This window comes from Malurus melanocephalus, unplaced genomic scaffold (genome assembly GCF_030028575.1).
Source record: "Malurus melanocephalus ecotype Western Australia unplaced genomic scaffold, MMel_1.1 scaffold_414, whole genome shotgun sequence".
Classification (NCBI taxonomy): Eukaryota; Metazoa; Chordata; class Aves; order Passeriformes; family Maluridae; genus Malurus; species Malurus melanocephalus.
Window position 1 is genome coordinate 481,865 of NW_026623646.1, and position 24,360 is coordinate 506,224.

Genomic DNA, 24,360 nt, shown 5'->3' on the forward strand with positions numbered 1-24,360 from the left:
ACATATTGATTTTTTTTTTATTTTTTATTAGAAAGTTGATGTCAGGGATATGAGCTTTGCCACCTCCAAGAAAATCAACCAATTTTGACTAGCTTAAGCCATCAGAAAACTGCAGTTTGTTCTTGCTTAACACAGATGGTGTGTTATATTTAATATATTAAAAATTAATATAATTTTTAATATTTATAAAGCAACACTTTGTATATAAGGAGGAGAGAGTCTAGAACAAATCGCAACTTGCTCTGTGGCAATTGCAGTGGCTGTTTTGCACCYGACTTGAGTTTTCAGTATCAAAACTGAAAGTGGTGAGATGATTCTWCTCACAAGGATTTACATTTATGTGCAAGTAGAGGGCAGCTGGCAGAAAACTGACCTGTAAAACTTGTGCTACACACCAAGGGAGAAAACTTGAGCTAGGCTAGGTCTTGGCTAGGTCTGSCCCTGCAAAACAATTTAAGGAGCTGTTTTTTTGTGCCACTACTTTTACAGCTGTATGCACATTGTATGGCACACACATACCAAACAACGATTTGCAGGCAGTGGTGTGTGGGACCATCACATAGGACTAAAGCCACAGAGAGCTGACAAGCAAGTTAATATTTGATGGAGAACTAGAATTAGATACAACAGAACAAGCAGGCCGAAAGAAAAAAAGATAGTCAGTTTGTATCTGGTTTTGAGGTCTTCTCTGTGAAGAAAGATACTTGTGCGGTGGCTGGAGGTGGCTGATGCACGCAGCAAGGACACCAGCTGACAGAAACAGGAGAGGAGGGCACAGTGGCTTCACATGCTAGGTGAAGAGGGAGCTTACTAGGGTTTGGTAAGGAAGCCACGAGAGAATAGGTATGGAGAGGACCAGAGGAGTAACACAAAGTCTGAATTAGTAGCAATCCTAGTTAAAAAATAAAAACTAACCAACCAAACAAAAAAACCCCTCCACCAAACCTAGGAATTAATGGCGACTAAGTGGCAGGTGAGAACTCGATACAGACTTAATAAAACCTGGGTTGTTGGATGTTGGGGGAAGACATCGAGAGAAGCCTCTGTGGAGTACCCAGGCAACACGGGCAGATTTGGAGCCAGCAGCAACACGGGATGAGACGCCTGGGAAGGGGACGGCTCTCTAACGGTGCTCGTGGGGTCTGAAACACACATTCGGAGCTGCGGGGACAGTCGCACTCGCCCGCTTTGCGCAGGAGGATGGCGACAGCCTGTCAGTGGCGGAGCAGGACCCATTCACTCGTCTGGCTGCCTGACTGACTCCTTAGTCTCGGTTCCCGCCGCTGCCACTGCCGAGGGCGGTACCACGGCCGCGCCGCTGCAGCAGTTCCTCCTCCTCCTCCTCCTCCTCCTCCTCTTCTTCTTTCTTCCTCCTCCGCTCCCGCCCGCGGGGCCGCGGCCGCCCCGCCCCCACCGGAGGAAGAACGAACCACTTCTACGACTGAGGGGAAGAGGAGGCGAACGAGGCTCTCCCCATTCCTTTCTCCACCCCTGCCTCGGGGCTGGCGGCCTCTTTCCTCTCGTGGCTGCCCGCGTTCCCTCAGGCGTGAAGCCGGGAGCCGAGCCGGTTTGTTTCACGGCGGGGCGCGGGCCGAGTGCTCCCCGGCAGTCCGGAGCTCCCCTGCCGCCCCGGTGCGGCGTGCCGGGTGGTACGGGCCCGCTGGCGGGAGGAGGCGGTGCGGCCGTGTTTCCCGCGGAGGGCGGCGGGCCGAGAGCCAGCGCGGTTGGTAGCGGGGAGCTGCAGCGCCGTTGGTGAAGCGGCGGGCGGGCTGGGGAGAAAGAGAGGGAGGGGGCTGAGGGGGAAAAAGAGACAGAAAAGAAGGGATGGTGGAATGGATGGAGGACGGGAGGGCGGGCGGAGTTTCTCTTCTGCGCACCTCTGCTGCCCCCCACACGCCCCCCCCCCCCAACCCCCCGCAGCGCTCTCGCGCCATCGTGCCCGTGAGGGAGCGAGTGGCCGCTCGGGGACGGGAGAGATGGGGACAAGGCGGTGGGTGGCTCTCCCGGCTGGGGGCGGCCTGGCCCTGCCCGCGGGCGGGGGCTGAGGCTGCGGAGTGCCCCGGGGGGGGTCTCTCTGCGGGGGCGAGGGGCGGGCATGGCGCAGCGCGTCCCAGCTGGGGGCCGCCCGGCGTTGCTGACGTGCCCTGTTGTCTCGCTCTTGTATCTCCTCTCCAGCCCCGGTGTGTTTATCCCGGCAGCAAGCGGCACCTCGGGCGGCTGGCAGTGCCTCCGCTGTTGCTGAAGGCGCAGAGCCCTTGCTTCCGTCGGTGCGACTTGCCTGGCCGCAACAGGGTGTCAAGTCGGTGAGAAAACATGAGCCGAGATTTCAAACCCGGAGACTTGATCTTCGCCAAGATGAAAGGTTACCCCCATTGGCCGGCCAGGGTAAGGCTCCCGCTCCTCTTCCTCCTTCATTCTCTGCGGGATGCGCTCACACACCTGTGCTGGGCATCGCTTTCAGCTTCCCCTCCTGGGAGGGAGTGCGCGRGTGTGCTCCCGGGGGTAGAGGCGGCTTTGCAGTCAAATTGCAAATCYGTAACAAGTACTACAGCTAACCGGTAGCCCTGTCAGGTTGTCTGAATTTATGTTACATGGTTTTATGGAATGAAGGCTGCTTTGTGGTATCGTGATGCTGGAGCCGTTTAGGTCCCTAGCTGTACAAAAATAATGTCCCCAAATAACTGCTCTATTTTGGCAAAAGGAAAACACAAAGTTATGATAGAGTTAGTCCTAATTTGCTGTGTCTGCCGTACATCCTGATAAGTAGGCTAAGTGTACGGTAGTTATTTGTGCAGTCCTTTTTTTTGAGTTCTCCATGCTCCACTGGAAGAGGCATGCCAAGTTCTGGGATTGCCCTAGGTCATCTGTTGAATGCGGTAATGGAGGTAAACGGCATTTAGCTAAGATACTGACTTAGGTATTGGGGTTCTTTTAAAGTTTATCACATTGGTAGTACTTCACATTTGGGCTTCCACAAGTTACCTCCAGGTCAGTGTAAGCATGGGAGGTCTTGCTGTTGCTTTTGCTTAAGGGTGGGCAGTATGTGGATGAAATTGATTTATGCCTTTTACCTGTAATACATTATAATATCCGTGGTGATGTGAAAAGTATTGCTGTAAACTRAAGATGTTGTCATTTTCTATTGTTGTTCTGCTATCTTTTTTCACATACTGTAAAAAAAAGATGTCAGTACCTGCATTACTTATCTGTAACTTTTTTAATTCCCACTTCAATGCTGAATTTTTATGTATCCCGCCTAAACTTGATTCTTGATTTGAAGTATAATAGTTGTGTTTTCCTCAGGTGGATGAAGTTCCTGATGGAGCAGTAAAACCTCCTATGAATAAAATGCCTATTTTCTTTTTTGGCACCCACGAGACGTAAGTCATTAATATGTTTCAGGGTAGTATTTTCTTCATTCTAAATGCTGTGGCAAAAAGTTGTCGTCTCTGAATATAGTGTATTTCGAACTATTTATTGTACTATTGTATTTATTGGAACAGCTTCCTAAATTGTTTTTTAACATTTGCTTAAGCTATTCAGGTGAATAGTAGACCATAGCCATAACATGTACACTTTACTCATCAGAAGAAAAAAGTAATTTTACTCACASTGATGTGGCTGATTGGGGGTTGTTCTTTTTCCTGAAATGGTTTTTAATTATAGTCTTGTATATAGTCAAAATACTTAATACTGTATTATCAAAGAGAGTGAAATAGGCAAAATTTGAGAAACAGTCAGATAATCATGTACTGGGACTATTTTTATTGTTTGGTTTTTTGTTTTTGKTTTTYTTTCTGATGAGGTTTTGGGTTGTGGGTGGTGAGACRAGACCTGGAGAGAGATGAGGCACTTAGCTTCATATCTATCAATCTGCGAAATAATGATCTTTGGKTACTTGAAGAAGTGTTTTGCCGTGATACAGTATTTGCTTTAAAGGAATTGTATGTCTTCCACTGCTGAATTTAGCAGAAAATATTCTGGGGTTTATGCAGTTCTGTGTTTTGAACGTTACTACACTACTTTATAGCATGGCCRGTTGTCTTGGTGTAGATTTAAGGCGTTATCACATTCAGTTGTTTGAAAGAACTGAAAAAGTTCAAAACTGTTTGAAAGAAAACCAAACAATTAAAACCTATATTGATGTGCTTTTAATTCTTCTGTTTTTCTTTATAAAATGGCAGATTAGAGATATAAGTTGTGTACACAAATTCTCCATTTCTCACATTTTGTGGAAAGACTTTACTTTTTCTTCATCTTATTGAATCTGTTGCAATTTCTTTAATCTGGTACTTAGTCATCTATCATCTAGTAAGCCTTGCTAAGACAAGATACTTTGCCCTGTTAATATAAAGAGTAAGCATCCCCTACTTGATATTACTTGTTACTGTTTTTTTCTTTAAAGCCATTTCTGTGATGGAAAAGATTTTTGTATGCTTGGCCCATGTATCTTTCTTTAGCTGGTCTCATCTTTCAGTATGTCCTTCTGTGACTAATTTTTTTTTAGTTTGGTTGTGGTTTTGTGTGTATGTAATTTTGTGGATGAACAGGAGTTCCTGGTATTTGATTCAAGGTTACAAGGTTTGTCTTGTCCATTTCTTTACTTACAATTTTAAAAGTGTTAAAATTCTTCTTTTTCTTACATTTTTTCATGCAACTGATATATTTCTTTGGCAACTCCAACACAATACTGTCTTGGTTCTGCTGGTGGTGAAGTATATGTCATTCTGGATTGCACTGGGGTTTTATGCAGTTGTAAGTAAGTTCAGGAATGCAGGTTTAATGTAAGGAAAACAAATAACTCTTTATCTAAAGCTTTAAAAATATCTTTGCAAGTTTTGAGAAGTTTTATCCAACTTCGTGTTTTGCTTAGGGCTCCGAAGAGATGTTTGGGTTTTAAAGGTTTGGTGATTGCGTTTTTTTCAATAGTTTACATGAGTAATTTGGAATGTGTTTTTCTCACTCTTTGTAGTTACAAGATAAAGTTTTGCTATTATCTGGTTTTTGTTAGGCTCAAGGTTCCAGGTTACTACATTTCAGAAATCCACAGAATACGGGAGAAACTTGCCTCTGTGTCACACATATTGGGTGTACAGGGTGTTCCATAACCCAGCTGTCTCCTGCTTTGTTGAGCATGTTGCCTATCTTGAGCTCTGTAGAATGGTAACAGGTGAAACTTTTATACTTCTTGGTCTCACTTACTGCTTACAGCATATACCTTTAAATACCAGTAGGAAGGAATAGACCAGGTAAAAGGGAGACTGATATTCTCATGGCATGTAATTTTGTTTAAGTTTTTAGCTGTGRATCGTGACTTCGGTGATCCATCAGGAGTTATTTAGAATTAACAATTTCTTGTACCGTTTTCATGGGATTTAAAATAGATTTGGTGAACTTGTTCTCAGCTGTGCTTCTCACAATTAAGAYTTAAACATCTGTGCAGAGTTGGACCCTGTACTGTCAGCATGTTAGTAGGCTGTATATGTACAATCTATCTTACTGTAATTAGTGGCAACTCTAAAAATCTGTGTGATCAGTTTATCATGCTAAAATGTCCTGTATAAAGGATGATGTTTTYAGGCTTTGTGGGTGATTACAGCAGGAAAAAGGAGCCATGGGGGAAAAGGAAGACAAGACTTGCTTGGGAATAATTCCTACTTGGCTTCTAGAAATAATATTAGTTCAGTTTATTAAATTACTGTAAACAAGTATTAGCCTGTACTTTATAGTTGTATTAAGTTTTGTTAAAAAAAAACCCCATCTGAAGGTCTTACTAGCTGGGGAAAGTACTTTATTTGCATATGTTTTGGTGTTAGATCACATCAGTGGAAATTTTTTAGGGTCACAAACAAGTCACACTGAACTCTAGTTTCTGGACCTTATGTGTTAGTGTAATCTCTGTTTCAGTTTTTTCCTGTACCTTTTTCCTTTCTTGATACATGGGAATAAACTGCAGCAGCCCAGTAAACAGTAAACAGCAGCCCTTTTCACAGTAAAGGGCATTTTTGGGGCATTTTTCAATGTTTTCGGCATTTTTCAATGCCAGACAATCCGGGCAAAGGCTTGGAGACCTTGGAAAAATGCCTCTATTCAGAGAATAGGGAAGAAGGGAGGCAGTGTTTTTTCCTGTTTTTGTCTCGCCCAGTTGCTCTGTCTCCCTCCCCATCTTTTTGGTCTGATTAAATAAGCTTTGCAGGTGCATGTTTCCCACACTGGCTGAATCCTCTCTATCTCTTGCTAGGAGGTGGGTGATTTACACTTAATCTGGCAATGGCTTACTTAATACTTTGTGCACATAGATGAGTATTTACTGCTGGCGCAGAAAATGCTTAAGCTTTCTATGAGATGCTTTTTTCTTTTTTCTCCCCCCCCTTGTTTTAGTGGAGTGTTATTTTGAAGTAACTCTTTTTTAACGGTAGTAAGGGAAAGTAGTGGAGTATATTTTAGAAATACCTGTTAAACTTTACCATGAGCTGGTACTYAAGAAAGCTAGTATCTGCAACTTTTCAAATAGTTGGATGTAATATATTTGCAATCATGCAATGCCATGGAGTGAAACTGAGAATGTACCACCTGAGTGTGGTCTTTTTTCTTTTAGCAGCACACAGATTAGTGGTGAGAAATCCTAACTTTGAAACACCAAGAAATTAGAGCATGAATGAAATTGTCTTTGATGCTCTCCAGCATAAACCAGAATATTGGCCCTCGGTAACACAGTACCTCATTTTCCCAGGTCTCAACTTGGAAAAGCTAGTAGTGAATACTGTGATTTTTCCTATGAGAAAAGCTAATAGATAAAAGCTTTAGTTCAACAGCTTACAGTAGGGACAGGTGTGTTTTTTGTTTGTCGGGAAAAGATGCAGACAGCATCAAGACAGTTCCATGAGTATCTTAAAATYGAAATAGTCATGTTTACTTCATCAAAAGATGACTTGGGGTGAAGCTTAAGAAAAACATTTTCAAGTTTTTATTGTTTAAATTTCATAATCAAATTGTGAGGTCCTATTGTCAGACTGTGAAAAACTACTGAATTAATGCTGAATTAATTACATCTTTACATAGCATTCTTACAAAGACATGGGCAGTCAGTGTATTCAGGTGATGCTTTTTCATGTTCATCCCAATAAAAATATTCAGGGAAGCTTTGTTCTTAACATTTAAGCTTGAGTTTTTCTAAGGAAGCAATTGCTCTTTCTGTTTGTTTATAAGCTACTTMGTTTTCAGTCGATCCAGTTCAGAGTAGTTGGTTGACTTGTTAGCTGCAGTCTTAAGATGCAGCATTGAGCATTTCTTGCCCTAACACTCAATGCTCTGGGAAGGAGTGATATGTATGGTGGTGGTAGTAATGGAAACCTTGGGCTGTTGAAGGCCACAGTTAAGAAAACTAAGGACTCTAGAAGAATAGCTGTTAYAGTAGTAATTAATTTAATATTTAATAACATTTGGTGCTTACTTCTTTGAAAAGACTRACCAATTAAAATGTGAATTCTTTTCTTTCTTTTCCTTAAGGGCATTTTTGGGACCAAAGGATATATTCCCTTACTCAGAAAATAAAGATAAATATGGCAAACCAAATAAAAGAAAGGGTTTTAATGAAGGGTTGTGGGAAATTGACAACAATCCCAAAGTGAAATTCTCTCATCAGCAGGTAAGTGATGCAGAATCTACAAATCTTAGTTGCCTTCGCCACAGCAGGGGAAAGGCAGTGAGTGTTTTCCTGACACAGGGTAATTGACTYATTGCTCCTACTTAACTGTAGGTTAGACAAAATTTCATACATTTAAAAAGAATTAAATACTGTTTATTATTGGTGTTGATAGCATAAAAGAGATGGAGGTTGTTTAACTGGAGATACRTACATACTTACAACTATATACATTCCTGAAATACTTAATTTTGTAACAGTGTGACTGTGCTTGAAAAGTGGTGKTTTTTTGGAGTGTCAGGTGCTCTACCCTCTGTTTGCTAAAACCAAATACCAATGTCTGCAAGTATCCTTGTAAGATTACAGTGCATGCTTTCTGTAGTGTGCAGTATTTTCATTCCAGCATTTGGAAACAATGTGATGTTTGCCTTTTAGCCGCTGTCACATGACTTGATTCAATTTTTGTCCATCAGTACTTTCTTGTTTCCTGCCCTTTTTTCAAGATTTCCAAGCTTAAGCCAGAGCTATGCAATGCTACCCATAAAAGGATCCAAATTTAATATAAAGACAAATTCTCTTGCTCATTTTGTCTTTGCCTGCTCTGAACATTCTGTAAGCTTTTAGTTTTGTTATGTACACTGACCTTGGTTACAATGGATTTTCTAAGCCATGCTGCAGTAATAATAAAAAGAATTGTAATTTTCTGTTTTTATTTGGTCCTCTTACATGACATACCAGGTTGCCATTTCAGCCCCAGTTAATTCTGCTTCTTAAGGGATCCCAAGTTACTGTGATTCTAGTTTGAAGGAGAACATGAAAAAAAGACTTAAGGAGTTCTGAAGTATTGTCAGAAGGTGATGTTTTCCAGGTGTACACCTTYGTTGGGGTATGGAGAGATGCTAATCCCCACATCACAGTAGGAAGGACTGTAGCAATAAGAGATGCTGTCTGCCACTTTAAGATGCAGATTGATACACCTTTTCACAGTCTGTTGTGGCTATCAAAAAGAGGTGCTGTATTGGATGGYTGAGGCAGTCAAGAATTATGACTTATTACTAGTCATTCTAACTAGGTTAAAATCTGGGTATAAATAATCAACAGTAACAAGCTTGTGTAATAYTTTGTTTCATTGCAGAAATCAATCACTGCTGTTAAGCAGAACTTTTAGTGGCATCTGTGACATTCCTAGATACCATTGGGAAAATACATATAACATGTTGCCAATAGACTGGTGCCRGCTGTTTTCTAGTGTAACAGCTGTTCTGTGGCATAGTCCTTTCACCTGAGTTCCTTTCAGGTTCTTCAGCAGCAGCACTTTCCAGTGTCTTTCTTGGTCAGGTTCTGTCTAGAGCCATTGGGTTGTTCTCTATTTCTTCACTGAAAGGATGGAAAATGTGGGATTTTTTTTTCCCCTGGATCATATTTAGAAGCTGTTCCTCAAAGTGAGCCTTGAAATTACTGGAAAAAAAACTTCCTAGTAGGGATGTTTTAAGTGGAGTCTCATGTCCACTTCTGGGCTGCTCAGTACAAATTGAGGAGCATGAGCATACTGAACAGAGACACCCATGAAAGGGCCACGAACATGATGGACTGGAGCAGGTCTGCAGTGATGAGAGGCTCAAAGAGCTGGGACTGCTTAGCCCTGATGAACTTAGGTGGAATCTCCTCGATTTATACAAATATTTGAAGCAAGGGTGTAAAGATATGAGATCAGACCCTTTTTAGGGATTTGCAGTGACAGGACTAGAGGCAGAGAGCACAAACTGAAACACTGAAACCCTCTGAATATAAGGAGGCACTTCTTTTTCCTGTGAGGGTCACCAAGCACTGCTACATGTTATTCAGTGAGGCTGTGAAGTCTCCATTCTTGAAGATGCCTAGAAGTCATCCAAAGATAGTCCTGATCAGCTAGGTGTGGGTTTCCCTACTTGAGCAGGAAGGTTGGATCAGTTTGAATTACAGAATGAATGAAGTAATGCAATAAATTCATGCAAATTTTCTTCTGAATTTGCATTTAACTTTAGAAAGCTTTCCTTTTGATAGTCTCCTTCTACCCTGTTCTAGGCGTTATTAAGATCAAGTTTTACTTGGAGAAATTCAAGCCCTTTAGCCATATTTTGTTTTTACTTGTGGGTAGTCCTTGTTGGTGCTAATGGAGTATCTCTGCAACGGCTTGCTAGATAGGATATCTTGTAAAATAAAACAGAAAACAGTGTTATTTAATCTGAAATAAGAGGTGCCAGTAAGRATCTACTTAGATTGTTTCTTTGAGGCATCTCTGAAAATGTCAGATCAATCAATCATGGATCTTTCATGAGCCTTTTTTTCAAAGCAATTCATTTTGGGTGTAATTCTTCAAGTGTGATGTCACTGTTATGCCAAAGATTATAGGTAAGACAGAGTTACCTATAACTCCCACTTTTCCAAGAACAATGAAATTGTCGTGTGATAGTGGGTTTTTGGGTTGTTTTCAGTTGTTTCAACTTGTGTGCTGAAATGAGCTTTCTCTTTTTGGCACATCACACAATAGTATGTAAGTCACAGTGCTGAGACTTCAGAGGCATCTTGGCACGTTCTTGTTAGTTCATATGGTGTTTAGTTTGGCTGTTGCAGCTTTCCTGTTTACAAGGATGTTGCCGTTCTTGCATGTTGCACCCTTGGGGCTGAGGCCCTTCACAGCAGAACCACTCCAGTGATCCCACTGGCTGCCCTGCTGATGACCTGCACACGCAGTCACTCATGCAGTCAAGACAAGGTTTCCTTACTGCCTTGACCCTGAGTTTCACTTAGCAGTCTCAGAAAGCTGGATTCACAAAATAATTTAATCACAATGCAACCACAGAATAACAGTGAGCTGGGTGCTTTCTGGGGGGAACCCTGACCAAAGGAAGCCCCGGACATTCATACACTCAGAGTCTAAGCTTGGAAACTTAGGGGTCTTCCAGTTGAGTCTTTGGGTCCTGCTGTCTCTGAGTGTCCAGTCACCTGGCTGGCCACTATGCCCTTTTTATGCAGAGTTCAAGAAATCTTGCCTCCAGCTCCTGCTGCTCACAGCTCAATCTGCAGTGACACCAAGCTACCTACACTAAATGTACTCAACATGAGACAGCTGCTCTGGACTGGAGCTTGTCTTGGGCAATGTCTTGTGTGCCTCATACCAGTGTCCCTCTTTCTCTGGCATCTCTTTTGGCTTGAAATCCCTTGTACCCTGTGCTGGCATCTTGTTCTGTGCACTCCATCCTGTCTTCTGCCTTCTTCCATTGCTACTTGGTTGAAGGCACTGTCTGTTCCGAGGTGTGGTGGGGTGTTTAGATGGGTCAATTCACCCCTTGCCAGCCACCTCCCCGGGACCAGTTGTGACCAGCTCAGGGCAATGATAGACTTGGTTCCACCCATGTCACTGGCACCTGCCCAGAAGCATGAGGGATAAGCATAGGCAGGGAGGGATCTTGAAAGTGACAGCAAGTAATTGCTTATGAAAACAGAAAGGTAATGTAGATACTCATGAGTAAATACATCATTTTCCCAACAATATTTGTAAACATTGAATAATGTATTATGGCCTGCTAATATGTTGCACTATTCAGTGCATAGGTGAATGAATGCATTTCTTTAGCTGCCGTCTTGGAGGTGAATGTATAAGATATTCTTTGGTCTCTATGTTTTAGCTACATATAATTCTTTAGTTTTGTAGAAGATTCATAGAGCTAAGTGAAACACAGTTACAGAACAGTAGCAGGGAAGACAGTTCAGGTGTCAGAGCTCAAAAATTTGGGATTAATAGGAAATTCCATGTTTGGGCATGCAGCAGGTCAGAGGGGAATGGGTGATCACATGAAGGTATAGGCAAAATTGAGCTTTTAATCTGGATACAAAATGATATTAAAGGGGCAGACTTGTCAGCTCTTTGCATAGAGGCATTCAGTTGCGATTTTTTTCTTCTTTGTYGTTTTACTGGGTATATATCCCAATCTGGGAGAGTGCTCTAAACCATCCACCACCCTAACATGGAGGTGGGGAGATAGAAATATACCAGAAGCAAGATTAAGACACAGACAAGGTTAAATATTAGTAAACAAAATGGTAATTCACTTTTATTCACTGTCAGAGAGCAACAAAGAAAATAGAAAAGTAGGCAAAAGTGAAAAATCACAGGAAGTGAGGAAGATAGTCACCACTAAGAATCTTCAGCATCCCGTGAAGATCCTTCTTTCCTGTGTTGGTGGGGAGAGCTCTGCCAGGATTTGYCTCCCACTCGTGTCTATCTCAGCTGAGTGGCACTTGATGGCACTGACTCAGCAGTTTCACTGCAGCATGGGGGCCATGACAGTGGCACATGCATCGAGGTTCATGACATTTGTAAGATACACCCTAGTCTCTGGCAGCTGGCAGTGCGGTGGATGGCCATGGCCCATTGTCACACCACATCTTCAGCTGCAGAGTGTTCTGGCACCTGGATGTCAYAGTTTACAATGTCGACAGTTTAGGCTTGAGAAGCTGCAGTCTGCTTCTTTTGCTTTGTAAAGGTTGCCATGGACCCAAGCAGTGGTGAAATGGGTTGTTTTGCTAGCAGTTCTCCACTGTATTTTTAATCTTGGTAAGGCCGCCTGAAAGCCATATTTTTTGTTTCATTGCCAGAACTGGAATTTTGTGAGAGCAGTATTTATGCTTTGCAGATGTTGCTGGTAACTGCTGGTAAGGGAGTTGGAGGGCAGAAAGAAGCTTGTAGGTTGAGCTTAAACCCAAACCCATTTCCCAAGTGGAGGACAAAAATAAGAGTCGGGGAGTTCTGCCTGCTTTTTTTGAAGGAGCTAGTATGTAAGAGAGAAAACTATACACAATATAATGGAAGAACATAAGAGTAATTTAGCCTTTATCTCATCTCTTTCTATGGTTTTAACTTTTAATTCATTAGTTACCTGACAGTAATACTTCTTCTCCTTACATTTTCAGGAACAGGTAGTTGAATCATTTAGGGTTAATAGCTTATTTAAAAATGSACTTCTTTATAATAGTATCAGAAGTTGTATTTGACCAAATCAGTCTTTTAAAAYTTCTTATCTTTCAGGTGTGTTACGATACAGTATATTATGCATAAGGAAAAATTAACATGGCAGTATTGTTAATGTGAAAATGTGTTGCTACAGCATTAGAATTCAAAAAACAAAGAAATTGCAAATTARATTGAAAACAGTAGAAATTAATGAAATAGGACGCATTTAATACACTTGTACTTCTAATAAAGGGTTCCTTGACATGGTACTTTCTTCAGTAATGTATGTGGGAGATTACATACCTCATCCTCAGGTGAGGAGGGGATTTAAGCTCTTTTTTAATGTTTTTTTTTGTTTTTGTTGTTGTTTGGTTGTTTGTTTTGGTTTGGTTTTTTTTTTTAATTTTATTTTTTATTGAAGCCCCATCCAGCCATTAACAGTCCTATCAATGAAACTGTTGAAGAAAGCAGCCAGGAGCCTACTGAAGGGAGTGAAGAAAAAGCGGGAGCCAAAAGAAAGAAGTGCTCTATCCCAAAAGTAAGTGATTGAATTTCTGCTTTATTCTGCAGAATCATTTTTAAGTCACAACTGTATTGCCAAATTTTTACTTAAATACTTCAAACTAACAGTGATTTACTGTTGTAATAGCCTGTGTTTGCTTCTTTTCAGATAGACTTACAGTATTACTTTTGTCCTTCTGTCCTTTCTTTCATGGTGCTTCTTGAAAGTTAGTTTCTTTATCAGACTGTATTTCTAAATCATAACTAACTAGATTGATGTAGTACTTCCTAGGGAGGAGAAGTTGGAAGGGGTTGCCAAGAATTAACTTAAGTTTTTCCTTTCTGTTTTTGAAGATGTTTTTGTATCATAGACAGGTATGACTCACTTTCAAGTATGATAGTTTATATTGAAAAGCAGAACAGAACATTAGGGTCTGTCATGGGTGAAAGGGTATTTARGTGTGTTTGCCAGAACAGATTATAAGAATTGGCTTGAATTAGACCATACCCTTAAAGAACTGCTTAGAATGTAGAGAATTTCAGAGCTGTATCAATTCAACTCTTGTCTCAGAAATCAGTGTACAGTAGTTTATACAGTTTAGCTTCTTTACTTTGTAAATGTGTACATACCCTAGAAACCTTCTGAAAGAAGATTGTTTTCCTTAATCATATTCATACTAAAAGTTCATTTCAGTCTGAAACATCTTTGTTTCAATTATGTACTTATGTACTGGTGCAGTACATAATTTATATTGTGAGAGGTGAAACTTCCTAGTTTGCTGTTCACTTAATGATTGAATAGTATGCCACTTTGAACTTTTCCTCTATTCTTTAATATTTTGTTTCGTTCATATGGGATTATTTCTCATATGGCATGGAAGAGATATTGTGTGTAGTCAACCCTTCCCAGTGRTTTTAAAAATAGAAATCTAAAATGACAAAAATTGTCATGTAGGTGGGACTGATACATTTATGGTATTTTATTTATTTTTAACTAACTTCTGGAAATTACTACTCAACAGGATGAACAGTGCCCTTAAATAAAATGCCAGATTATTTTGAATAGACTTGCCTTTACTTTTAACCTCTGTTTTCATTTTGATTATTTGCCAAATTTAATGTAGTTTTTCTGGAGGTGTTGCTGGCTGTTCTTCTGTGTTGATTCACAAGTGCCATTGAAGAATTTTCAGTGTGTTGATTACATAGCAGGTGTTCCTTATATAGAATCAGTGTCCAGTAGCTGTTATAGCTTGTTTATTCAAGAGTAAAGAAGTCCTTTGATTTTAGGGGAAAAGAGATTGGTCTACTAGTAGTATACTGAGATACAAGATAACCTTGAGAATTGTTTTGMAGAGTTAGAGCCTGCCAAGTTATTGATGGATTATTTCTCCCAAATTCTTATTGCCTAGAGTTCCATATTTTAGTACTCMCGTCTGTGAAATGTCAGGGTGATATGACTCCCATCTGCTATAACCTTAGTATGCTTTGCAACATGTAATTTCCTGACAATATTAGTAACCTGACAATATTAGTAGGGTGCTCTTTCCTATGCACCCTGCCTAYAAAAGCATTTGTTCTTAGCATTTGCTGCTGTGAGGGGGGAACTTCTTTTAAACTGGGCTGATTGATTAATCAGTTTGCTTCACTCTGAATTTAGACCTCAAGCAGTGTGTGCAAGTGGGGATGCCAATGACTTATGCTTCATGTTTCTCATGAAAAGTGCTTTTAGACTGTTCAACATCTGGCACTGTTAAAGAGAAACAGGGAGACATAAAAGCCATTTAAACATCAAGATGGAATGGAAGATCATGGTCCTTTTCCATAAATTTTTCTAATTAATCAGCTTAAGGCAAAATATGGAGCAAATTAATTTTAATACTAACRTAGCTGCAACATTTTAGTAGCTAGCCCTTGTATTCTGGTTTCTGGTAGTTTTAGTGAACCAATAATTTTTCTTTCTTAAAGTTGTATTCTAAAAAGACTCAGTGATGTTACATGTCTTCAAATAATTAGAAATACTGTGTGATAGTTGCTTTGTTWAGTGTTGAAATTTTAAAAACTAGCTACTTTAGGATGGAATTTCAGAAAAGGTGCTTGGAAGTGGGACAAGCTAATAGCATTCAAGTTGAGAGAAAGAAATGATAATCCTAAAAACATACAGATACTGCAAGAAACTGTTGATTGTTTTCAAGTAAATTTTTACAAACTTTTGGTATTTCAAGTTTTAATGGCTTCCCAAAACCAAATCGAGTGTTTCAAAGGTTCAAAAAAAAACCCTGCAAAACAGGGGAGATTAACAATCTCACAAATGATAAAAAAACTTATTTGTAGTTTGTTGACTACATGTTCTAGTTTTGGCTAGGATAGTGTTGATTTTCTTCTTAGTAACTGATGCAGTTCTGTGTTTTGGATTTAGTATGAGAATAGTGTTGATAACACACTGATGTTTTAGCTTTTGCCAAGAAGTGTTTACCGTAGATCAAGGACTTTATGGTAAGTTTCCCATGCTCTGTCAGTGAGCAGATGGACAGGAACCTATGAGGAAGTGTGGCCGTGACAGGTAGCCTTAACTAAGTAGGGTTAGGCTTTCAACGGGTACATAAGAAATGAATATACCTACAGATTTAAACTATTTAAAGTGAAGAGCAGCCTAATGGTAATTAGCATGTTCTCTTTTCACCATAAAATACTTTCTAATGCATTTTTTTATCCCGTTTACTTGCTTTGCAGTTATGCCCTAAAGGGGATAATAACCTGACTACAGAAGCTGAAACAGAAGAAAAGGAGATGGATACTTTAAAGGAAGATGATCTGCTTTCTGACAAAAGTAAAGAAGTATGTGAGAGCTCTTTTCTATGTAACAGAGGACATCTTAATATTATGTTTATTGGTGTAAATTTATTACTGAGTATTAAGACACTACARTTACTACTACTGTCACAGTCTCAGGAGCTGTTTAATTATGTAAAACCTAGTGTGTTTATTCACATTTACACCTCTCACTGGAGCTTCCAGAAACTGAAGTTTTCATCAGAGAGGAAACTTGTGGTCTGATTTGTCTGTAAGTTAATTTAAAAGAGGTGGAAGACTATTTTTTATCACGTATCAATTACTGTATTGTAAATGTACCTTTTTTAAAGACCAGATAGAGAGACCAGGCAGACTGAAGCATTGCAACATACCTTTTTTATTTAGAACAAAATATTATTTAGTATTTTGTTTATTTTTTATCTCTCAGGAAAAATTCCTAAGTACCAGATAATCACAGGATCATAGAATGGTTTTGGATGGAAGGGATCTTAAAGGTTACCTAGTTGCAAGCCCCTTGTCATCAGTAGGGACACCTTTCCCTAGACCAGGTTGTTTAAAAGCCCATCCAGSCTTGCCTTGAACACTTTCAGGGATGGAGCAAATGYAGCTTCTTTGAGCAACTTGTTTCAGTGCCTCACGACCCTCACACTAAAGAATTTCTTCCTAACGGCTAATATTTTTATATTTTAGTAATTTAAAAGCAGGAAGTGTCTTCATGTACATTACAGTATTCTTGTCTAAACTGTGYGACAGAGGCTTCAGTTGTGAAAAAGCCCCACAGAATAAATGAAATATAACTTCGTTTTATTAAGACTCTTAGGACCATATTCAATCTTCACAGGATGTGGTGAAAACAAATGATGCTTCTATTCCTAAAGTTGCTAGAAGAGGAAGAAARAGAAAGGTAACAGTATACTTAATTACTTCACCTTACTGGATTTTTTTGGATGTGATAATACTGGAAGTTATTTTCTTTAATAACAGATTATATATTGTTATGATCCAATTATTCTTAGAAGTACCTCTGTCCGAATTAAAGTGCAAATGAGACCATATGCCAGTCAATAGTATGGGTTTTATTTGATWGCAAATACGAGACGGAGAGAGGGGAAAACGGAGAAAGGGAGAAGTAAGAAAAGAAGTGGGGAGAACAGAGACAGAATAACGAAAAATCACCATCTGTGGATCCCAACGATGTTGTGTTGATCCTCTGTAGCCGGTCTTCTTGGTGGTGACAAGCCCCCCAAGAAAGCACAGAATCCCAGRGGTTAATACAGCTTGAGTTCATATTGCCAGGTGGCAATGTCCAGGCATGCCCAGGTGTGTCCGGGCATGTCCCCCCGGGGGAGGRGCACAGTCCCTTGCAGCAGACTGGATCAGTTGCATCCTGTTGTGCCAAGCCTCCGGGGAGCACCCCTGAGGATTGGATTATGACACCCCCTCAGCTGCCTCTCACCTGAATGTCCTGTGGATGTGGCCTGTGGGGTTGGGAGGGTTTTCACAGCAGGGCCAGTCTGTGACAGCCTCTCCCTTCTCCCTGTGTTGGGGATGTCGCAAGACAGTATGTGGCTGTGAGCTGTGGCCTYCCCCACCCCAAATCTAGCCAGGGAGGAATCTCTGCTGCTTTTTTTGTGGGTGCATTCCTTTCCCTCAACCTGAGATGACTGAACAATAGGTTTCCTGGCAGTTGTAAAGTCCTGGCATTTGCAGGTATCTTTGAGGAAGCCTCTCTTTGGTTGTAGCTTCTTCCATATCAATGTTTGAGGCATGAATTATTTCACTCTCTGACATGCATATGTTTAATTGTTTGACACCCTTCTCCCCTTTTTCAGGTGTGTGAAAGATTTGCTGGAGTGAAAGTTTTCCTGGAGTGTTTTACAAGTCTTAATTCTATTTTGACATTGTGCAATATAGAGTCCCCATCTTTCCCAAACAACTCATTACAAATAAGACAAACTATTGCTAGATTGCTAATAAAATAGCTTGTATTGAAGCTCTGGAAGAAATCTTTTAACATCTTAATCTCACTGAACCCCCTTAAATACTCACCTTTTTCACAAATTTGTGATTTTGTGGTCTCTACAACCTGGGAGAATACAGGTTTAATACTAGCTTTAATGTCAGACCAGGGCACTGACCCAACTGAAAACTAGAATTAAGTGGGCAGATCTTAATTTTGTGTTTGAAATCACTGAGCTTCTAAAGTTAGAGCTGACCATAAGGATTGGGGAATGAGTGTGAAGTATCTTTGACCTTAGTATGTTTGTCACAGAAAAAAAGCATGCTGTACCTACTCCAGTTGTCCTTTAGCCAGGACACTAARTTCTTGAAAGTTTTCTCCAGTTGAGATTGAACAGTTTTCTCCAGTTGGTGAAATTAGTAATACTGAAGTATAATCTGTTACTAAATTCAGAGACCTTTTCTGTGTGTATATGCAATAACATGTTTCTAGAAGTTTGAAGGTGTTTGTTTGAGGAAGTAATTGAGATACTGGTGCCATGTGTTTTTCACTTGTGAAATTAATTCTTTAAATTAGTCTGAAAAACAAGCTGAAACTGAGGAAGCAGCAGCAGGGGCAGCAGCAACAGCTACTGGGCCTGTGTCTCCAAAAGTAAGCCCCAAAAGAGGAAGACCAGCAGGTAATTTCAGAAGAATGATTTAATATTTTTCACCAGAAATATGTTAGTTGAATTAGTCAGGGAATAATCTCCTCCCCCTGAAGTACTACAGAGTGGTTTTTTGTGCTAAAGGCCAGAGGTTTTGCTAAAGGCCAGTTTTGATAGACTGTTATGAGAAAATACTATGAGTTCAGGACATGAATGGATCTAAATAGTTAGCATTAATGCTTAGTCTTCTATATTAAAGACTAGTTGGTTTGGGGTACAAAGTACTACCTTTAGAATATGTCAGTCTTCTTCACAGAATGCTGCTTAAGTGTAGATATATAAAATCTCTCTCTCATTTTTGCTCCATAAAGGTTTGTACTCATTAAAGGTCTATAAAATACTTTGATTAAGTTAGAAAATCCATAAAACGCAAATATGAGGATTGGGGGAACAAGGAGCCTGTAGGTGGAGCTCAGTGGACAAGAAAAACAAACTGAAAGCTGAAGARACTTGTTTAAAAAGGTGTTTAAGATAGTCTGTGTAGACTGATAGGCAAATTAAAAGAAATCATAACTGACTTTTAAAAAATATTTTGTTAGAACCATTTTGTGATMATTCCGTAGTGCTTGTTTCTTTCAGCCGTGATCCATTGTCACTTTTATGTCAAGCTTGCATATATTCTTAATCACTTATTACTGCATTGGCAGACACTTCTTGCAGCCRTTAAGTACATTGTATGAGCACCTCATCAGGAACACAAATAATTTGTAGTCCTCTGTATCTGCTGACAATATAAAAATAGTGGAACCACAATTAAATAGACTTAATTACTTTCCTGTGGAAGCTGTGAGGAAATTTATTAATTCATCCSCCTCTGCCATTTCATTACATGCACTGAATATGTGTTTTTAATATTCGAGGTTTTATGTTTACCATGGGTTTTTTGTTTTCACTAACTGCTGTCTGTAAGAGTAGGAGAGGATAAGAGATGCTTTGGCTTCCTATATAAAAAACGTACCATGCAGCCTTTTTGGAAAATGTACCATGCAGCCTTTTCTGTTGTTGATAGGATGCTTAGCAGTGCTCTGTGCTAAGACCAACAAGAATTTAAAAACTGAGTGTTAGGTTTCYTGACCACATATTCACTTAGATACTAGACAAGCATTTGAGGTGCATAAGTGCCCGGAAGGCAGTTTGTTTGTCCTGCACCTAACAATGTGGTGAGTCTGAGGAAATGAAGAGGTTTGATCTGTGCTGTAGTGTGGTCATAAAACTTGTGACAGTGGTTTGTTAGCCTGCAACGTGACGGAAGCTCCATGATATAACTGAAAATAGTGGACACCAAGCTGTATAAATGTAGATATAAGTGACTGCTTTTCATTCTCTAATTTCAAGTTTCTCATTATCTAAGACACAGTTATGTAACAAACAGTTAGTGATACAAATCACAACTGCATATATTGCAAAAAGCACAAGAATTAGCTGTTGGAACCTGTGGTCAAAAAATAAAAAAGTTTTTAATTCACCAGTCAGTTAAAAAAAAAACTCTTTAACTTTTGAAAGACATCTTGCTTAAGTCTGGTACTCAATCAACATTTGAATTCTGTACAGTAACAAAGTTAAGGTTAGTATATTTTTATTTAAGTGTGTCTTATGTCTGTTGAGCAAATAACTTCCACATAGACAACAAACAAATAGTGGCTATGGACTAACTTTTTATTTCTGTATAACTACTAGCTTCAGATGTAAAAGTTCCAAAACCAAGAGGGAGACCCAAGCTGGTGAAACCATCGTGTCTTTCAGAGGGTGACTTGTGAGTTTTTTCTTGATGCAAAGCTTCTTCATTGTCAACTGTGTTGCTCCTTAGGTTAAGACTTGAAAAAGATTACTGAATTCCTGATAGGTTTTTGTCCTGTTAGTGTTCATTATAACTTACTATTTGTGTAGATGTTTTTGTAATACAGAATCATTCACAGAAGAGCATTTCTGAAACAGGAAACAGGAGGTCTTAATCTTCCTAACTTGTCAGATCTGTATAAAATTCCTTTYATGGTTGTCTGCTGTGTGAATAGGAAATATCTTTATTAAGAGAAAATACAGCATCGCACAAAAATAAAATAGTGATTTTCTTACATATTTGTTTCAGAATTCTATTCTGATGGGATCACAACACTGTTAGTTGTCTGAATTTTGGTTTTGCCTGCTTCAGTTCTTAATGTCAAGTCTGGTGCTTCTAGTAATTCAAGGGAAAGTTGAACATAGGTTGAGTTTTCTTTAAATTGGCAGGTGCACAGTCTTGAAATATGGACAACTTAGATAAGTATGCTTTATAAATGTAGTTTACAGTGTATGCACGCTTGGTCCTACAGATCCATCTGTGTATGGAGAATCCACTGAGCATGAACTTGCTGGGTTTGGATCTATACACTTATATTAATGCTAGCTTCATTAGTCCCTCCATACCGGTATTTATCTGCTGTGGTTTTTGCTTTCCCACATGTAGTGGGTTTTAATTTTAGGGGAAGAGTACTTTTTGGAAAGTCATTAAGTGAACTGAAAGTGAATATGCTTCATAATTTTTACTATTCTGTGGTTAAAATGACCCAGCTTCCTGAGTTAGAATGTAGATTTTTAAAGTCACTGTGTATAATGGATGTGATGCCTACATACTGTTTTTGTTTTAGTGTTAATGAGGAGGAAAAGGCAAAGAAGAAAGGTCCAGAAGAAAAGCCCAAAAAGCAAGGGAAAAAAGATGAGGAAAGTCAGAAGGAAGAGGAGAAATCAAAGAAGGAATTTGATAAAAAGGAAGGAAAGAAAGAGGCTGAACCAAAAAGGAAAAATGTTGCAAAAGTGGGTTCTGCATCAGCTTCTGATTCTGAAGATGAAGGAGAAGAACAAGAAGGGGACAAGGTATAATTTTGCTTTTCTGATGTATTTATTATATAGGAAAGTAGTACCACTGAAGATCTTTCTTCAAGTTAGTGCTAGACCTTATTAAAGGTTGGAGTCCTGTGGGTGACTTACAGATGTATGGGATTAAAGTTTCAGAACTATATTTTTCTCAAATAATTTTTTTAGGAACTTGTACTATTTTCTAAGAAAAGCATCTTTTCTGGGACACTTCTCTTTTTAACAAAGGATTGAAATGTAACAATTACTTCTTTTGTCAAAAGACTTATTTTTTWAAATAATCTGTTTATTTAAAAATTTAAAAATTCTATCTGTTCCTTGGAAGACAGATGTTGTTTTCCTTGGGTGCATCTGGAGAACATGTGGCTTGAAATCACATTTTTGAAAGGTACAAAACTGCCTCTAGCCAACAATTTGTAATGTCTTCATTTTTCTAGGAGCTTAATATACCCTCCGATGGAAAGAAGAAAAGATGAAAGGACTAATGAAATTGTCTTTAGTTTCAAGGAAAGTTTTTGTCAGGTTGTTCCATGGAGTAGAGTTGTTTCAAAGATACTTAGTGTGAGCAGATTCATCTGTTTACAGGAACAGTAACTTAATAATCTTACTTTTCTCTTTCCAATCATAAAATGCTAAATGAAAACAGAAGAAAAAAGGGGGAAGAAACTTTCAGGCAGCTCACAGAAGAAACATTGTAAGAAGCCAACATGAGAGAGAAGTAACAGAAAGAAAGCGTAAACAAGAGGARCAGACAGAATCTGAATCGTGAGTATATTTTAACATGACTGCAAGTTGTTGGAATACTTTGAAMCTAACAGGAGTTGAAGCTTCTGAAAGGTTAGCACTATGTTATATTCTTCTCTCCCATTCCCCGTTCTGGTTTTCTATCTTCTTTTTGTTTTACTATCTTAATTTCTTTTTAAGGGGAGAGTAAACAGCTCCTTGAAGCAAAACATTCTGTTGTGGGAGGAKGGGAAGAATTGAATATAGAAATTAAGTCATGTCAGTCTTTCAGTGATTTAGAATCTCGGCACAATGGGTGGGTTTTTTTCGAATTAACTTAAGAAAATCCGTATGAAAAACTGTTCAGGACAGCCATGTATTTTTCTTACAATTTTTAGATTCATTTTGTAGGACCTTGTAGGTCGTATTAATCCATGGTTATAGGTTTTTAATGAGGTGGTAAAACATTTCCTTCTCTGTCTGGCAGCTGGAGCACATGCTGTCAGACAGAGCAAGGGAAAGAGAAAGACTAGCATTGCAAAGCCAGTTGACTGATACCAAAAACAGACTGCATTTGGAAGATTACTTATCACAAATTAATCAAGCATAAGAATGGTGAGATAATCGCACCAGAAACTTGGAGGGTAGGAAACAGAAAGAAATCTGACTCATTTGCAAAAGCTATTCTGCAAATGAGCAAAGAAGCTACGCCGCAAGAGCTTGATGTTCCCATCCCCACCATTGGTGGGAGRGCAGAAGAAAGGGAGAACAAGGTARAAATTTAGAGAGTAAGAGAATAAAGGTCCCCTTTACCTGTAGCAAAAATATCCTATCTTTTTCACATTCATTAACAAAAATCTACTTTGTTTGGGTATTTTTTTTCTTGTTCTCTAGCCCTTTTTCCTCTCTTACTGTCACTTCTCTGGAGACCTAACGTAAATACTCTACTTGCTCGTAGCAAACATCAGTGTTTCCAGTTTTGGAGACACTAACTTGCCTTAGCATCTTAGCAGCCTTCAGTATTTTACTGTTTAACTCTGAAGATGCTGATTTGATTTTGGCAAACTGTTACATACTGCTTTTAAATAGCTGYCATATTTTATGCATTGGAGGGTAGATAGAGTTTTGCTTCAGTAAGATAAAGGGGAAATTGTTAGYGAATGCATAATGGATTTAACTATAATTGATGACTCATACCACAAAACTTAATACTGATAGAAAGTAAAACTAATATAGGCTGATACGTGYTTTGATTACTCAGCTTACCAGCCTAGTTTCTGTATTCTGGTGGCTACTTGGTTAGTATTTATTTACTTAAGGTGCTTTGTACACCATTCTGTATATATGCAATGTTTAGCTGTACTGTTGAGATTATGCTGCCAGTTGAAGCAGTTAAGTTTTGTGTGCTTTATGAAAGAAATGTGAAAGATGAGACATGCAGACTGCATGCATACTAATATGCATATTAGTATGACAGGAAGAAAATTAGTCACAGGACATTTAGTCATGGTATGCTGAAAAATGCAAATGCAAAAAGGAGGCACTTAAATCCCTCAGTAAGACAAAATTGAGGAATTGCAAGCAGAAGTTGATGATCTTCTCTTAGTAAAGAGTTCAGAAGCTTCTTTCAAAGCTTTCTGCTTACCTTCAACTTATAACTGAGATGGAGATGATTTTTTTCTTGTTTTTCTTGAGTCCCAGCTTTACTTTTAGTGATACAATTGGAGAAAAATTCCGGGAGGTTTCAGTGCACTTTTAATAAATCTTTTTGCTTTGTTACTGCTTCCTTAAAGAACTTTTAAATTACTACTGATACATTACMTTTATGTAAGTAACAGTTGTAAGATATGTATATTTGATTAATTATTTGAGAAAATAAGAACTGATTATGATTAATTGATCTCTCCATAAATTCCCCATGGTAATGGTAAATAATTTTACTTCTTTTGTCATTGTAATAAAAATATTTTCTTTCCCCATAAGTTAATTTGTATAATGCAATTTTATCAAGTAATATGTACAACAAAAAATAAATACAGTTTGGCATTTTTTTGGTTTTAAAATGGTTTAATTTGCAACTTCTAGAAAAAAAAATCTAAAGGAAGATTTATCAGTAGTATCTTAGCTAATTGGTTTTTATTAGATTATTTATCCTTGGATGCCTGGGTTTG

General features: G+C 39.0%; 1 protein-coding gene across 2 annotated transcripts in view; it reads left to right on the forward strand.

Annotated features, from left to right (window-relative positions):
* Positions 1-1,655: 1,655 nt before the first annotated feature.
* Positions 1,656-24,360, forward strand: part of PSIP1 (PC4 and SRSF1 interacting protein 1) — a 33,729-nt gene continuing 11,024 nt past the window's right edge. Inside the window, exons 1-11 of one of the 2 annotated variants that reach the window (XM_057379649.1) lie at positions 1,656-1,723; positions 2,176-2,385; positions 3,304-3,380; positions 7,510-7,648; positions 13,060-13,176; positions 15,870-15,974; positions 16,792-16,854; positions 18,487-18,589; positions 20,294-20,369; positions 21,241-21,466; positions 22,113-22,231. In XM_057379649.1, the coding sequence (XP_057235632.1) occupies positions 2,314-2,385; positions 3,304-3,380; positions 7,510-7,648; positions 13,060-13,176; positions 15,870-15,974; positions 16,792-16,854; positions 18,487-18,589; positions 20,294-20,369; positions 21,241-21,466; positions 22,113-22,231 (1,097 nt within the window). In that variant the 5' untranslated portion in view covers positions 1,656-1,723; positions 2,176-2,313. The other variant, XM_057379650.1, reaches the window with a different exon arrangement.